Here is a 17,582-nt window from a genome sequence, read left to right as displayed (position 1 = left end):
TAAGAAAGGGAATTTTAAAACAAATATATTAACCATACTTTTCACAACTGAAAGTCTATTTCCTGGAAATTTTGTTCACATACATTGAGCAATGCTTCAGAATTACAGCTTATTGTCTCATTTACAAACAGAACTTTTAATGGTTTCAAATAATACTCACTTTGTATTTGTAAAATTCAATGGTAAAATGGGGCAGATGGGAGCAACCATCTGAGGATTACCAAATATAACAGTTATGCTTTAATTTTTTTATTGCATTCGTCAGAGGGAGTGATTGCTGTATTGGGAGATGGAAACAATCTGACTCCCAAGCCATTTTAACTGTAATTACTCCCATTTTCCAATTGTCATGATGTTTGGGGTTTCTTGATTGGTTTAGAAATGAGTTCTCCAAACTCGGCCTTAAAAGCATAGTCCTATGGTTCAGTGCTGAATCACTTCTACATTATCTGTGATTAAAAACTGGCTCTGATTCAGCTGGGCTCAGCTGCCAGGAAAACAAACTCCACAGGATTCTCTAGCAGACCAAAAGGTGGGAGCTACTGCCAAGTCCTGACAGTTGAAATTAACTTGCTGTCTGCACACAACCCCATAAGAAAGCTCTTATTTCACTGGAAGATTAGAAAAAAAACATTGTTTCGTAATGTCTGGCATTTTGACTTGTAAGGACCAAAACTGCCTTTTCAGTCAAATTCTGAGTTTCATTTGTCATCACTCTTCCTTTAAAAAAAACACGAATAGAATCATAGAATGAAACAGCATAGAGAACCATTCAGCCAATAAGTGAGCTGTTAGTTAGTCCCCTCCCATACAAATTTGAATATTGATTTGTCAACTTACTGTCCATTATGTTGATGGTGTTTAGGGCAGAAATAAAAGTTCCTCCATCTCTGGCGGAGTTCAGGGCTTCCTTCATCATGTCAGTAGCTTTCTCTCAGTTTTCACTACTGTCAGACATGCAAGTCTCAGGTGGAGACTCAAGAATACCATAACACTCAGATGTAGAAGGATTCTTCATTGCTGTTTCTGTAACAGTTTTGTTGTTAACCTTGAACTGAACCCCCAAACCTGGTGGACCACTCTTAGTCTGGCCACTACCCTTTGACCTGTTTGGCATGGGTGACCCTGCCAAGAGCCAAAGCATAAAGCCCTGACACCAACCAACTTAGCTCTCCAGGTCACTGAGGCACACAAGCCTCCAAACACAACTACAAGGTTGTGCTCCTCTTGGAGGGATGAATTGCCAAATTGAATGCATTATTGATAAATCACTGAATACCTCTAATCATCTATGATAGGAAAGCACAAGAGACCTTCTTCGATCATTCTCCCAGGATAAAAATCATACAAATACCTGCCCGATCTGTTGTAAGCTGGGAGAGTCAGGTGATTGCCTCCAATACCATCTGAGCTTCACTGAACAGACAATAAATAGACAGTAGGTTCAGGAATAGGCCATTTGGCCCTTCTAGCCAGCACCGCCAATCACTGTGATCATGGCTGATCATACACAATAAGTACCCCGTTCCTGCCCTCTCCCCATATCCCTTGACCCCACTATATATAAGAGCTCTATCTAGCTCTCTCTTGAATGCATCCAGAGACTTGGCCTCCACTGCCTTCTGGGGCAGAGCATTCCACATATCCACCACTCTCCGGGTGAAAAAGTTTTTCCACATCTCTGTTCTAAATGGCCTACCCCTTATTCTTAAACTGTGGCCTCTAGTTCTGGACTCACCCATCAGTGGGAACATGCTTCCTGCCTCCAGCGTGTCTAATCCCTTAATAATCTTATATGTTTCAATCAGATCCCCTCTCATCCTTCTAAATTACAAGCCCAGTCGCTCCAATCTTTCAACATATGACAGTCCCGCCATTCCGGGAATTAACCTTGTGAACCTACGCTGCACTCCCTCAATAGCAAGAATGTCCTTCCTCAAATTTGGAGACCAAAACTGCACACAATACTCCAGGTGGGGTCTCACCAGGACCCTGTACAGCTGCAGAAGGACCTCTTTACTCCTATACTCAATTCCTCTTGTTATAAAAGCCAGCATGCCATTAGCTTTCTTCACTGCCTGCTGTACCTGCAAGCTTGCCTTCATTGACTGATGTACAAGAACACCTAGATCTCGTTGTACTTCCCCTTTTCCTAACTTGACTCCATTTAGATAGTAATCTACCTTCCTGTTCTTGCCACCAAAGTGGATAACCTCACATTTATCCACATTAAACTGCATCTGCCATACATTTGCCCACTCACCCAACCTGTCCAAGTCACCCTGCATTCTCATAACATCCTCCTGACACTTCACACTGCCACCCAGATTTGTATCATCAGCAAATTTTACTTTGTTACTTTTATGTTACTTTTATGTTACTTTTAATCCCTTCATCTAAATCATTAACATATATTGTAAACAGCTGCGGTCCCAGCACCAAACCTTGTGGTACCCCACTGGTCACAGCCTGCCATTCCGAAAGGGACTCATTAATCACTACTTTGTTTCCTGTCAGCCAGCCAATTTTCAATCCATGTCAGTACTCTGCCCCCAATACCATGTGCCCTAATTTTGCCCACTAATCTCCTATATGGGACTTTATCAAAAGCTTTCTGGAAGTCCAGGTACACTACATCCACTGGCTCTCCCTTGTCCATTTTCATAGTTACATCCTCAAAGAACTCCAGAAGATTAGTCAAGCATGATTTTCCCATCCAAATGTGTCGTAATTTCCTCTTTTATAATTGACTCCAGCATCTTTCCCACCACTGACGTCAGGCTAACCGGTCTATAATTCCCTGTTTTCTCTCTCCCTCCTTTCTTGAAAAGTGGGACAACATTAGCCACCCTCCAATCAGCAGGAACTGTTCCTGAATCTATAGAACATTGGAAAATTATTACCAATGCGTCCACGATTTCTAGAGCCACCTCTTTAAGTACCCTGTGATGCAGACCATCAGGTCCCGGGGACTTATCAGCCTTCAGACTCAACAGTCTATCCAACACCGTTTCTTGCCTAATATAAATTTCCTTCAGTTCATCCTTTACCCTAGTTCCTTTGGCCACTATTACATCTGGGAGATTGTTTGTGTCTTCCCTAGTGAAGACAGAGCACCTGTTCAACTCATCTGCCATTTCCTTGCTCCCCATAATAAATTCACTCATTTCTGTCTTCAATGGCCCAATTTTCCTTGGCATATTGCCTTTTTTGTTATCTTCTGTTGCTCTTTAAAAGCTTCCCAGTCCTCCGGTTTCCCGCTCATCTTTGCTATGTTATACTTCTTCTCTTTTATTTTTATACTGCCCTTTACTTCCCTCGTCAGCCACAGCTGCCCCTTACTCCCCTTAGGATCTTTCTTCCTCTTTGGAATGAACTGATCCTGCACCTTCTGCATTATTCCCAGAAATACCTGCCATTGTTGTTCCACCGTCTTTTCTGCTAGGGTATTGTTCCATTGAACTTTGGCCAGCTCCTCCCTCATAGCTCCATAGTTCCCTTTGTTCAACTGTAATACTGACACATCCGATTTTCCCTTCTCCTTCTCAAATTGTAGGTTAAAACATATCATATTATGGTCACTACCTCCTAATGGTTCCCTTACCTCGAGGTCCCTGATCAAATCTGGTTCATTGCACAACACAAAATCTAGAATTGCCTTCTCCCTGGTAGGCTCCAGTACAAGCTGTTCTAAGAATCTATCTTGGAGGCACTCCACAAATTCCCTTTCTTGGGGTCTTATAAGACAGACTTATTGAGATTGGAAGAAGATGGAGTACAATTGAGAGGAAGCAAAACAGTTCTGGAATTGTGGAATACCAATGCCGCAGTTTGCTGTGAGCCTGAAATAAATGAGAATGCTGGAAATACTCATCATGAGTGAATAATCGGTTCCCACTGCTGAAAGCAAGTATGAAGCAGCAAGCAGCTAAGAAGGCAGAAGGTACTCTGGCTTTCAGAGTGAGAAGGTTTAAGTCCAGGAACAAGACTGTTGGTTTTGAAACTCAAATCTTCTCACTGTGAAGGTCATGCTGAGACTTTGTATTGTGCACAGTTTTGGGCTCCTGATCTAAGAACATTTACACTTGCCATGAGGTTATGCAACAAAAGCTCAGCATACTGATTTGAAGGATCACACACAAAATGCTGGTGGAATGCAGCAGGCCAGGCAGCATCTATAGGAAGAAGCACTGTCGATGTTACAGCCGAGACCCTTCGTTAGGACTGTCCTGACAAAGGGTCTCAGCCCGTAATGTCAACAGTGCTTCTTCCTGTAGATGCTGCCTGACCTGCTGCGTTCCACCAGCATTTTGTGTGTGTTGCTTGAATTTACAGCATCTGCAGATTTCCTCGTGTTTGCAATTTGAAGGATGGTGGACTGCTCTATTAGATGAGACTAGGTTGGCAAAGTTTGTGTTCGCTAGAATTTAGAACAAGGAGAGGGGTTCTAATTGAAACATATTAATTTCTGACCGGCTGAGGGAGCCTGACTGTGAGAAGACGGATTCCCCCAGCTGACAGAGGAGTTACAGTCTTAGCCAATGGAGTAAACCCTTTAGGATTATGTTGAAAGAAGTTTCTTCTCCTAGAGGGTGGTGAACATATGGATTTCACAACCACAAAGAGCTCTGAGGGGGAGAGAAGTAGTCATCCTTACCTTCTTTGTCCTATATGTTTGTCCAAATCAGGAAGCTGTCCATCTTAAATGACCTGTTTATGAGCCACCTCATAATCCACCTGGGTTGTCTACAACCCGCCCATGAACAGTGAATTCTCCAGTTTCTGCTGACTTGCTGACCCTGTGTCCCTTTCCCTCTCCACCTGGGTTACCCAACACATCCATCCTCCCCTCGCAGCCCCCTATCACTCAGTTTATTCCCCCTCCTCCTCCCATTCCATCTGCCAATCACGCATACACTCCTCCCACTGGGTTCCCCCGTCCCCATCCCTGTTCTCATCTCTTCACCACCCTACTTGTTCAATTCCACGTTCGGCCATCTTTTCCTATCAGATTCCATCATCTGCAGCCTTTCCTTGCCTCCACCTGCCACTATTTCCATCTTCACCTCTCCATGCATCAGTCACCCTCCTGACCTGGATCTGCCTATCACTTTCCAGCTCTTGTCCCACCTCTTCACTTCATGCTGGCCCTCTACTCACAGCTCTTTTCAAACCAGGAGAAGGGTCTCGACACAAAGCGTCAGCTCTCCATTTCCCTCTGCAGATGTTGCCTGACCTGCTGAGCTCCACCAGCAGTTTGCTTTTTATTTTGCTCCCGATCCCAACATCTAAAGAGTTTCTTGTGCCTGCAACATCAAGTCAAAGGCTACAATGAGTAACTCATCTCCTGATAGCCCAAAACCTTTCCACCAGGAATGTGGTGGAATACTCCCCACTTGCCTAGAGTTCCAATAGCTCCCCAAAGCTCAACATTGTCCAACAATCCCCCTGATTAGTTCATATCTTGCACTCTGATGTTCATTCCTGACTCCTCTGGCAGCAGATGTTACAATATACAGTGTATCTACAAGATGCAGTACAGCTGTTCACCAAGGCTATTCTGACAGCAATAGTAACATCTGTCCTCCACACCAAGGATCAGGGCACCAGGCACACTGAAGCACAACAGCCTGGGAGCTTCACACCTCCCTGACTTGGAAATGTATCACCAGTGCCTCATCATTTCTGGAACTAGCCATTAACTGTTTTGAAATATCTTCAGCAGAAGATAAAAAGGCACCAATATGTTTCTTAAGGTAATTAGGAATGGCCCAAAAACACTGCTCTTGCAGTGAAAACAAGATTTTAAAAGGTTAGTAAATAAAATTCACCTCTGGCATCTTTTTTTCTTTCAGATACTGTATCCGGTACCTAGTTTACCTGGTCCTTTCCTGCCATGGTCCTTTCCCTGTTCACTTATTCAGCATTATCCTCACTCCTCAATGGCGACGGGTCACAGAGAAGACCCCTCCTGATGCCCACAATGATTTGAGCCGTAGAATACTCAGCATTGTCTACAATGCACCAACGCAGACATTGATCAGAGATTGAGATTAGTATTATTTATCTCGTGTACAAACGTGTACATTGAAACATACTCTACAGTAAAATGCATTATTTGTGTCAACGACCAACACAGTCTGAGGAAGTGCTAGGGACAGCCTGTAAACGTCACTAAGCTTCCAGTGCCAGCATAGCATCCCACAGCTCCCTAACTGGAGGAAACCCGTGCGGTCATGGGGAAAATGTACAAACTCTTTAAAGACAGCTGCAGTAGTTGGCGCTATAAAGCCTTCTGCTAACTGCTATGTGACCTTGCTGCTCTGATTGGTCAACTGAGGAAAAGAGCGTTCGAAGATCAAGGTGCCACAAAACCTGTAGTCTACTTGACTCATGAAATCTGGACTACTTACAGCAAGCATGTCAAAACACTGGAAAGATACCACCAACAAAGTCTTTAAATTCACTGGAACCTATGCCCATATCAACACCCCTAGCATCAGGACCGTAGTTACACCCACTTGGTTCAGTTAGACTTTCCATATTGTTTTTATGTCTGATTCTGGACAAAAACAAAATGCTGAAAGAATTAAGTTGGTCAAGCAGCATCTATGAAGACAAAAGGTGTAAGTCAATGTTTTGGGTTGAGACCCTGAGCAAGGACTGAGAGGAAAGAGGAAAGATTGTCCGTACAGAGCATCACAGGGGATATAGGGTGAAGGTTGATTGGTAACACATGCATATCACTTGCTTCATCTGCAGTTCCCATACTGACCTCATCAGGCACCTCACTTCCCACAAAACTGCAGCCCCGATCCTGAGGCCCTGCAAAAGAGCAGGAAACTTTACCCTCCAGCAAGCCCAGTCAGGAGATGCCATGGGCCATACTTGAGCCACAATCCCTGATGTGGGTGTTTCTATCAACATCCACCCTGATTTTAAATTTCTCCATTGGGTTTTTACTTAATCTGATCGACATTGGAGAGAATAACTTGAATCTATCCAATGACTGTATTTCCTGCCAGAACTCATCCTCTCCCTCACCCTAACTACCATATCTTCCGAGACTGAATGCAGTCTAATAGAGTCAAAAGTGGAATGTTTTGTGACATTTACAATATATCTATGTAGAAATTAGTGAAAATCTTTCTTCTGTAGTAATGTTGCTAATGTAGAAATTAATACGCCTATAAATCTTTACTTAATTTCTAAGTTAACACTGGCATTAAGTAATGTTATCTAAAAATCTAGATCGTTAATCTAGAAATGTAGCAAGTCTGCCAATTCTTGAGTGACTCAAGGGTTTAGATTCAATCATCAGTGAAGAGTTGACTTACTGGAAAAGATCCCTTTCCAGTAGTGGTTAGTGTGGTATTATTACAGCTCAGGGCGTCAGAGTTCAGAGTTCAGCTCCAGTGTCCTCTGTAAGGAGTCTCTGTATGTTCTCCCGTGGAATGCGTGAGTTTTCTTCTGGTCCTGCAGTTCCCTTCCACAGTCTAGAGACGTATCGGGTAGGTCTTTGTAAATTGTCCTGTGGTTAGGTTAGGGTTAAATCAGGGTTGCCAGGGGCCACGGGACAGTGTAGCGCAAAGGGCTGGAAGTGCCTAGTCCACACTGTACCTCAAAATAAAAATAAATAAATAGTATTCTTGTTTTCTCTACTTTTGTCCTGTGTTTTCTTTTATTGTCATAGTCATCAGATCATTAACACCTCATTGGACCTTAGGTTAGACCCATTTGTAACAGTTTTCCAGAGTCTACTTAAGAGTGTTATTAACAGTATTTTTCTTATGCTCCAGGGTGAACAAGGGGATGATGGGAAGGTGGAAGGCCCAGCCGGCCCACCGGGTGACAGGGTAAAGTATTATTGTGAATACCTTTAGATTTTTGAAGCTGCTTCCTTAACAGATTATGGCAACTTCTAACCATTGTCTGCATGTTGGCACACTTGCCAACTTCCTGAATCAGAACCTGGTTTAGTATCACCAGCATGTGTCATGAAATTTGTTAACTTAGCAGCGCACTTCAATGCAATACATAATACAGAAGAAAAATAAATTAATTAAATAATAATAATAAATAAGTAAATCAATTACAGTATACGTATATTGAATAGATTAAAAATCATGCCAAAAACAGAAATAAAATATATATTAAAAAAGTGAGTAAAAAAAACACAAAATGCTGGCAGAACTCAGCAGGCCAGACAGCATCTATGGGAGGAGGTAGTGACGACGTTTCGGGCCAAAACCCTTCATCAGGAGTGAAGTAACATGGGATGGTCGAGGGGGGATAAGAAGTGGGGGGAGGGATAAAGTAGAGATCGAGGAAGTGATAGGCTGGAGGGAAATGGGCTGGGGGAAGGTGGAGAATTACGGGAAATAAAAGAGAAAGAAAGGTAGGGCTGGGGGGAGAGATTATAGTGAGGGGGGAAAAGAGAGAGAAAGAGAACCAGACTAAAATAATAGATAGGGATGGGAAGGGAGGGTCCAGGGGTATCAACTGAGGTCTGTGAGTTGGATGTTCATGCCAGCAGGAAGGAGGCTACCTAGGCGGGAGATAAGGTTTTGCTCCATCGACCTGTGTGTGGCCTCATCTTGACGGTACAGGAGGCCATGGACAGACATGTCGGAGTGGGAGTGGTCTGTGGAATTGAAGTGTGTGGCCACAGGGAGATCCCGCCACTGCTGGAGGACCGAGGGCCGGTGTTCGGCGAGACGGTCTCCCAGTCTGAGGAGGGTCTCCCCAGTGTATAAGTGGCCACATCGGGAGCACCGGATACAGTATATCACCCCAGTTGACTTGCAGGTGAAGTGGTGTCTCACCTGAAAGGACTGTCTGGGGCCTAGGATGGTGGTGAGGGAAGAAGTGTGGGGGCAGGTGTAGCACTTCTTCCGTTTGCAGGGATGAGTGCCTGGAGGGAGGTCGGTGGGGAGGGATGGGGGAGATGAATGTACAAGGGAGTTGCGTAGGGAGCGATCCCTGCAGAAAGCCGAGAGTGGGGGGGGAGGGGAAGATGTGGTTGGTGGTGGGATCACGTAGGAGGTGGCGGAAGTTACGAAGGAATATGTGTTGGATCTGTAGGCTGGTAGGGTGATAGGTGAGGACCAGGGGGACTCTATCCCTGGTGGGCTGGCAGGGGGATGGGGTGAGGGCAGAGGTGCGTGAAATACAGGAGACGCGATGGAGGGCAGAGTTGATAGTGGACAAAGGGAAGCCCCTTTCTTTAAAAAAGGAGGACATCTCCTTTGTCCTGGAATGAAAGGTCTCATCCTGAGAGCAGATGCGGCAGAGGCGGAGGAATTGAGAGAAAGGGATAACATTTTTGCAGGAGACAGGGTGGGAGGAGGAATAGTCTAGGTAGCTGTGGGAGTCTGTAAGTTTGTAGTTGACATCGGTGGATAGGCTGTCTCCAGAGATAGAAACAGAAAGATCTAGAAAGGGGAGGGAGGTGTTGGAAATAGACCAGGTGAATTTGAGGGCGGGGTGAAAGTTGGAGGCGAAGTTAATGAAGTCGACGAGCTCAGCATGTGTGCAGGAAGCAGCGCTGATGCAGTCGTCGATATAACGCAAGAAAAAGGTGTAGACTTGGAACATAGATTGCTCCACATGGTCGACAAAAAGGCAGACGCAGGTCGATGGAGCAATACCTTATCTCCCGCCTAGGTATCCTCCTTCCTGCCGGCATGAACATCCAACTCACAGACCTCCATTGATACCCCTGCCCCCCCACCCTTACCCCCATCCCTATCTATTATTTTAGTCTGGGTCTCTTTCTCTCTCTTTTCCCCCCTCACTATAATCACTCCCCCCAGCCCTACCTTTCTTTCTCTTTTATTTCCCATAATTCTCCACCTTCCCCCTAGCCCATTTCCCTTCAGCCTATCACTTCCCAGCTCTCTACTTCATCCCTTCCCCCACTTCTTATCCCCCCTCTCCGCCATCCCATGTTACTTTACTCCTGATGAAGGGTTTCGGCCCGAAACGTCGTCACTACCTCCTCCCATAGATGTTGTCTGGCCTGCTGAGTTCTGCCAGCATTTCGTGTTTTTTTATTTATTTCCAGCATCTGCAGATTCACTCGTGTTGCCATTAAAAAAGTGAGGTAGTGTTCACAGGTTCAATGTCCATTTAGGAATCCCTTTTAACTCCAATGTTTTCTCAGCTTCTAGAAGTCATTGCTTCTTTAAATTTATTGGTGATGGCCACCATGTAGTAACTATAAACTTTCCACTGCTGTTATTTTAATATTTACCCTGCTTCTGGTTGAGCATCCTTGCCCTACCTGAGGAAGAGTGCTGCACGCAGCATGCGAGAGCCTGCCCCCAGGAATGGATATTTGCAGGCTAGATCAATCTGCCTATGTCTGAGGCCCCTCACTACGTTACCTCCAGAGATAGGAAGTAGTTGGGATAGTTACCTGAATATTGCCCTTATTCTGGATGGGGATGCAAATACCATAATTGTTCATTTGTTTGTTATGTGCTGTGTCACATGAAGTGGGCGATAGCACTCTTTCCAAAACCGTGATTGCTCTTGGCAAATTTTTCTACAGACGTGGCTTACTGTTGCTGCCTTCTGGGCAGTGTCTTTGCAAGACAGGTGATCCCAGCCATTATCAGAGATTGTCTGCCTGGCGTCAGTGGTCACATAAACAGGACTTGTAATATGCACCGGCTGCTCATACGACCGTCCAGCACCTGCTCTCATGGCTTCAAGTGACCCAGATCGTGGGGTTATGCAGGTACTACATCCTGCCCAAGGGTGACCTGCAGGCCAGCGGAGGGAAGGAGCGCCTTACACCTCCTTTGGTAAAGATGTATTTCCACCCCACCACCCAAATGGCGTAATAAGAGAAGCAAATTACCTCAGCACTGAGCCACAAAAGCAAGCATCATTTCTGGCCTGACACAGTCATGCCAATGGATCAAGGCCCATGAACTTCAGCCCAGTATTTGAGAGCACCATATGAGAGCTGAGTCATGAGGAGGAGTCTATTGCTTACTTGGTATGCTTTTGGTTGAACGATTCAAGTCATCGTGGCCTGCGAACACTCAAGCCTTCCTGCCAGAGTATTAGTGGGAAAATGCTAAAGGAATGCAAAGTTTGGGGTTTTGATATCTGTCTCTCAGCCAACAACTTACCAAATACAGGATAGTACACATTGCACAAGTCCACATTCAAGAATACTGATATTAAACTCTTCACCAAATTAATTTTTAATAGGTCATAGCCTCTATTAAAGTAGTGATGAAAGAAACAGTAAGCAAACGTTTTGACAGCCATATGCAAATACGGGCTCTACATCTGCATGCAATTAATTGATGTAACCTAATACAAGGAGTATTATAAGTCAAAGCCACAAGATGTTCTTCAGTATTACAACAACTTCTGCAGGGAACCACAAAAACAATTCAGGTTCCAGTCATTAAATTGTTCCAGAGTGCAGATTCAGCTCTCAGCAGATATCTTTAGGCAACTTTAAAGGAAAGTTTTCCTTAACTTTGTTTTTATCAACCTTCTTAACTCTTGTCACCTTGCACCAGATTTTTGTCAATTATCTCAGTCATGTGTTTTTGACTTCTATATAATATACGGTCTCAGTTAACTTATGTAGAAGCATCACTCTGAACATCAAACCAAAATAAGAATTAGAACACATAAGCATGAAGGTTCATATTAGAGGCTGTAGGGTTAAATAGAAATTTTCTGCTGGAGGACAGATTTTCCAAAGTTTTATTCTCAGTCAATGTAATAAACAACAAAGTACTTAACTAACTGAAGGGAATATTTTTTGTAGGGTCCTATTGGAGATCGGGGAGACAGGGGCGATTCTGGAGATCCTGGTTATCCTGTAAGTTGTTGCCACTAACCTCAGTGTGCTCCTATTGGAGGGGCCTTCTTTGTTTTGTTTCAGCAATAACTGTTATACTTGGCTAGGTATTCCATGACATAATTAGCAACTAGACTTCTATGTAATTCGCAAGAATGTGCCTTAACTACTAAACTGTAAATGCTTTTATCCATTAATGGACAATACTCTAGCACCGAGCTCTGATTTCAAAGCATTTTTTTTGAAAGCTACACAATCCAAAATGAAATTTACCCAAATTAATGATGAAATCACAACAGTCCTGTTATTGGATGTGACATCCAAAAATTGCCCTATGATTGATAGATGGCTGAAAAAAATTACAGTATCAGCAGGATATTGATGGCCTGGTTTGGCAGAAAAGTGGCAATCAATCCAGGGAAGCACTTGGAAAGATCCGAGAGGAAAGGCACACAATAAATGGAATGACTTTGAAAATGGTGGGTGCACAGAGGCTCCATGAAGTGCATGTCCACAGATCTTTTAGTAACAACAGAACAGGTAGAAAAGATGCTTGGCTGGCCAAGTGTAGTATTTATAAGCTGAGGCATAGAATATGAAACTATGCGAGAACTGTACACATTGACGTATGCACAATGAAGAAATGCAATGGTACTTGGGTGCTTGAATCTAAAACACCATTAACAACACGGATTGCCTGTATGTTAGAACCATTAACATCAATACACATATACTCCATGCAGGGTCAGGAAGGCCTGGATGGTGAGAGAGGCAAGCCCGGTCAGCAAGGTTTACCAGTAAGTACATTCTTGTAACTATATAAAAATTGGCATATTGCTGATATTACATAAACACTCCGGAAGATTGAGATTTCATTTTATAAAAACTACCAGCATTTCTTAATTCTGTCCATCAAACCTCAAATATTGAATCACTTAAATGATGGTGCTGTGGGAGGAGAGTTTGTCTGGATGGGAAGTATAACAATAATTGATTCCACGTGGAGGAGGATAGCTTTTATGTTGTATAAATTTTGGCGTGAGTTAGATATAGAAGTGCAGTTAATACCTTGATTATCTCTTCTGAATTTCTAGGGTAATCCTGGACCTCCAGGTGAGCCAGGTGTAAAAGGATCTAAAGGTCAAGAGGTGGGTCACTTTCATGTAACCAATCATGTGGAGTCTAAAAAATTCAACAAGAAAAACAAAGCAATGTTGCATTTTACAGTTGCTCATGTTCTTTCTTCCTTTTAGAATAGAAATTAAATTCTGTCTTGAGATGAGATATATTTGGCTCGGCATTTACTTGTAATAAATTATTTCATATTCTATGAATTTTCTGTGTGAAAAGAACTTTTCTAATTACTGTCTTCTTGTCTAGCAATAGTTCTCAGTCTATCCACTGTAGTTAACTATGTCTACCCATCGGTGGAAAATATTCAAAATAATTAGATACTTTCAGTTTTCCAGGCAAAAAATTTATGTTTTAAGTATTCTGTCAATTCTTCACATTCTTACATTAAACTAATATTGGGGTTGTCAGATCTTCTCTACATCTGTTCATTTCTCTGAAGACCTATGTGTCTGTACTGTAAATCTTGTTTTTTGCTTTTTATTGGACTACTTGCAGTATATTGCTATTCCTGATTATTTTGTGCTACATTTTAACAGTTGTACATACCACAGCACTTATTATTTACATACTCTGACCATCAACCTGTCCAAGTACTGCACAGTCTTGCTTTCTGCCTCATGATGCATCATGTAGTTTTGGCACAAAATTACTCTCTATGCCATGAATACCATAAGTCACATCTAGGGAAAAGTAGTCACCAGAATTTCTAGCTATAAATCTTCTTACTTTTAATGTCATTGATGAGAGGTTAGCCTCACATTCTCCCTGTGATTGCATGGGCTTTTGTATCTTCCTACATCCCAAAAACATGGTAAGTTAATTCATTACTGTAAATTATTCTTTGGTGTAAGTGAGTGCAAGAAGATTCAGAGGGGTGTATGTGAGCATGAGAGGGACTAAGTAGCAAACTTCCAGGGAAATTAGACTGTGGGGTTGGCTCTATTTTGAGTCAAATGGACCTACTGGGTCAAATGGCCTCCTTCAATGTTTCATTAAGCAATTAAGTAACCATTTAAAGTAATCTTTCTCTACAAAATGCATGATCTATTTTTAAGATGAGTAGAGTTAGGTGTTGAGTTAAATTAACTCATAGATTTACTGTACGTCCGTGTCATTCTGAAATGAATCACTTCGAAATCCATAAAGACAACATTAGAATGATTCTAGGTGTGACTAGGAGCAGAGCTTATACCAATTATATATCGCACCACAGTATCTCGGTGTATTTCAATATGTAGTTTATGGAGCTTCTATCAATAAAAAACATGGTTCTTACTATATAGAATTTAGATACCCTAAGCCACACGGCAGTCCAGAAGCTGGCAGTAATGCATCTTAAATCTGTTTGCCAACTGCCATGAAACCTCAGAAGAAGAACATGGTTCTTAAATGCAATTAAATCATTGGATATAAATGAACTAGCTTTAATTTCAGTTTTCATATTTCAACATGCCAGCCCTGGGGAATCATGCTTTACTATCAAGATTCAATCAAGATTGTTTATTGTCATTCATCAGTTCATGAGTGTAAAGGAGAATTAACTAATTGTTACTCTGGATCCAAAGCAGCATAAAAAACACAATAAGCATAAAGATAATTATTTTTAAAAAAACAATAAAATGCAGTAAAAATATAGAAGCAATCTTATAAAACACGTTATACAAGTAACTGTTTGTACATAAAGTGACACGTGATGTGTTTGTAGTGGTGGTGGGAGGGATTGGTGAGGGGGGTTATTAGGCATTGATCAGCTTCACAGCTTGAGGGCAAGTAACAGCTTTTGAGTCTAGTGGTCCTGGCATGGATGCTACATCACCTCTTCCCAAATGGGAGTGGGATGGTCTGCATACTGGTGTGCATAGACCCGCTCCTTTCAGCCTCCTCAGAGAGAAGAGGCATCGATGAGTTTTCTTAATGGTGAAAGATGCATTCTGGGATGATGAGAAAGAAGAGGCATTGGTGAACTTTCTTAACTGTGAAAGATGCATTCTGGGATGATGAGAAAGAAGAGGCATTGGTGAACTTTCTTGACGTGAAGGATGCGTTCTGGGACGACGAGAAAGAAGAGGCATTGGTGAACTTTCTTGATGTGAAGGATGCATTCTGGGACGACGAGAAAGAAGAGGCATTGTTGAACTTTCTTGACGTGAAGGATGCATTCTGGGAAAACGAGAAAGAAGAGGCATTGGTGAACTTTCTTGACGTGAAGGATGCGTTCTGGGACGACGAGAAAGAAGAGGCATTGGTGAACTTTCTTGACATGAAGGATGTGTTCTGGGACGACGAGAAAGAAGAGGCATTGGTGAACTTTCTTGATGGTGGAAGATGTATTCTGGGACCATGAGAGTAAAGGCCAACAAGATTTCATTTCTTACTTCATCCATAGATGTTCTTACACTGGTTAATTACAAAGTACCAACAATTAACCAACTTTGGAAATTGTTATCCACGTGTGGGAAGAATTTTGTCTTCTGACTTCAATGTAAAATTATAGCAAAGAATAGTTTAGCTGCAATGAAAGAAAGGTTTAAGCAAGTCCAAATCCCACAATTGCTTTCTCACTTAAGTAATTAAGAAGCTTTCCACCAGCTCCATGACCTCACAACTAAGCCAAGTTTGAAAATCAGAGCTGATGAACAGAATTTGGAATAAGTGTTCCATGTGCAACGGCATCCAAAGGGGAAAAAAAACGCATTAGGAAAATTACTGTTGAAAGGTAGTCTTTCATTGAAAGAAAGGCCAAAGTGTAATCGTCAAACCTTTTGTAACAGTTTTGAATTATATGATATAGTCATGCGCATTGCTTTTTTTGGACAACGTTAAAGAAAGTTTGAGCCCAACCTTCTGAAACCTACTCAAGTATGTGTTTCCCAAATGTTGTCTGGAATTATATACCTCAGCAGTGCACGGTGTTTAAATGGCAATTCCTCCACCAATTCATGTTCAAGAATACTTGGCCCCTCTGAAAAGTTCATGGGGAGATAAGCAAGGCTCATTATTTTATGATGTTTCACTGAGTAAGGGATCCAACCAAAAAAACAGTAAACATATTTACCAGCTTCTACTGAAGCAGCACCACTAAAAACTACCAGTGATTGCAGCTTCTATAAGTGCTTCAATTTGTGGCAATGTTGTGTGTCTAATTGCTGAATACTGACACCTTGTGTCTACACTATTGAAAGGGGAGGAATAAAGTGTTGTTATTAACAGATTAGTCATTGAAATCCACGTCCATTGTATTCAATAGAGCCTGTCTCAATCTGCAGCATTTCTGTATTTAACACTTAAGTTGTGCTTGTATAGTAAAGAAAGCCACCTTTCATACTTTATCTCTGTTCTGCAGAGCAAATAAGAACTTTACAGACTTTACAGGTCTCACAGACCCTGGTTATGCAAGCGCTGACGCCAATCAGATAATCTCTGAAAATTACTGCAGAGTGTCTTGTAAAGACACTGCCCAGAAGAAAGCAATGTTAAACCACTTCCAAGAACAAAAATTCTTCCAAAATTTTCCAAGAACAATCATGGTCATAGAAAGACCATGAATGCCTATATCATATGACCAGGCACATAATGAATGAATGAATGAACAGATTTTCAAACAGCAATATTAAGAATAATGCAGTGCTTTTTATAGAGCATAATGTTCCCTGGTGTTCCAGAAGATTAACATAAGAGACAGTAAACAGGAGTGAGGGGAAGAAAATCCTGTTGAGCAGCTGTTGAACAGTAGCGCACACACAGAATGCTGGAGGGACTCAGCAGGCCAGGTAGCTTCTGTGGAAAAGAATAAATAGTCGACATTTCGGGCCGAAGCTCTTCATCAGGATTGAGAAGGAGGGGGGGAAGATGCCAGAATGAAAAAGTGGGAGGGAGGGGAAATAAACTAGCTGGAAGGCAATAGGTGAAGCCAGGTGGTTGGGAAAAGTCAAGAGCTGCAGAAGAAAGAAGTAGATCAACTTGTTTTACAGAAATAGGCAGACATAGATTCCCTCCCAATTTCTGCCCATTACTTGCAGGAACAAGTAAAATTTGCCAATGTGGGGAAATCAAGTCAATATATCAAGACTATTCAGTAACCACTGAATTATAAGACCAATCCAAATCTATGTATTAGAAGCTAGCCATAATCGGAATCTCTCTAATATCTTGGATTTTTTTTTAAATAAACTTTAGTGTTGCATTCTAAAGTCAAGCATTCTTTGAGTCTTTGCTGCATGTAAAATATACTTGACTGTTTGTTTGCTGCCTCTGTGGATCAATTGCAGTGTTTTATTTCCCTTATTCTGACCACAGAATTTTCATTAGTCTGGAATTCAACTTCAGCGTTTGCAATGGGACCACAGTATTTTTCTCAGTACAGTCACAGTGGGAAGAAATGTGTCTCTGTTGCTAGGGCTAAATCAGTGCATGCTTTGCTCTGTTCTTGATCATTGATCACACTGAGAGCAATCGAACCAAATTTCAGAGGGGACTACAACAGATAGCTGGTACTCCAGAACCAGGTTAGATAGATACTATATTGATCTCAGAGGAAATTACTGTATCACAGTAGCATTGCAGGTGCACAGATATAAAAATATTAGAAGAGAAGTAGAAAAGAAAAATATTATCT

The 17,582-nt window shown here is 42.2% G+C and overlaps 1 protein-coding gene across 3 annotated transcripts in view; it reads left to right on the top strand.

The window, feature by feature from the left end:
* col27a1b (collagen, type XXVII, alpha 1b) overlaps window positions 1-17,582 on the top strand; it is a 591,032-nt gene that overhangs the window by 510,510 nt on the left and 62,940 nt on the right. For all 3 annotated transcript variants that reach the window (XM_059993655.1, XM_059993656.1, XM_059993657.1), the window contains 4 exons: window positions 7,800-7,856; window positions 11,801-11,854; window positions 12,577-12,630; window positions 12,928-12,981. In XM_059993655.1, the coding sequence (XP_059849638.1) occupies window positions 7,800-7,856; window positions 11,801-11,854; window positions 12,577-12,630; window positions 12,928-12,981 (219 nt within the window). The remainder of the gene's footprint in view (window positions 1-7,799; window positions 7,857-11,800; window positions 11,855-12,576; window positions 12,631-12,927; window positions 12,982-17,582) is intronic.

The sequence above is a fragment of the Hypanus sabinus genome, chromosome 18 (genome assembly GCF_030144855.1).
Source record: "Hypanus sabinus isolate sHypSab1 chromosome 18, sHypSab1.hap1, whole genome shotgun sequence".
Taxonomy (NCBI): Eukaryota; Metazoa; Chordata; class Chondrichthyes; order Myliobatiformes; family Dasyatidae; genus Hypanus; species Hypanus sabinus.
The sequence above is the reverse complement of the archived record's forward strand: the minus strand, read 5'-3'. Positions and strand labels throughout refer to the sequence as shown.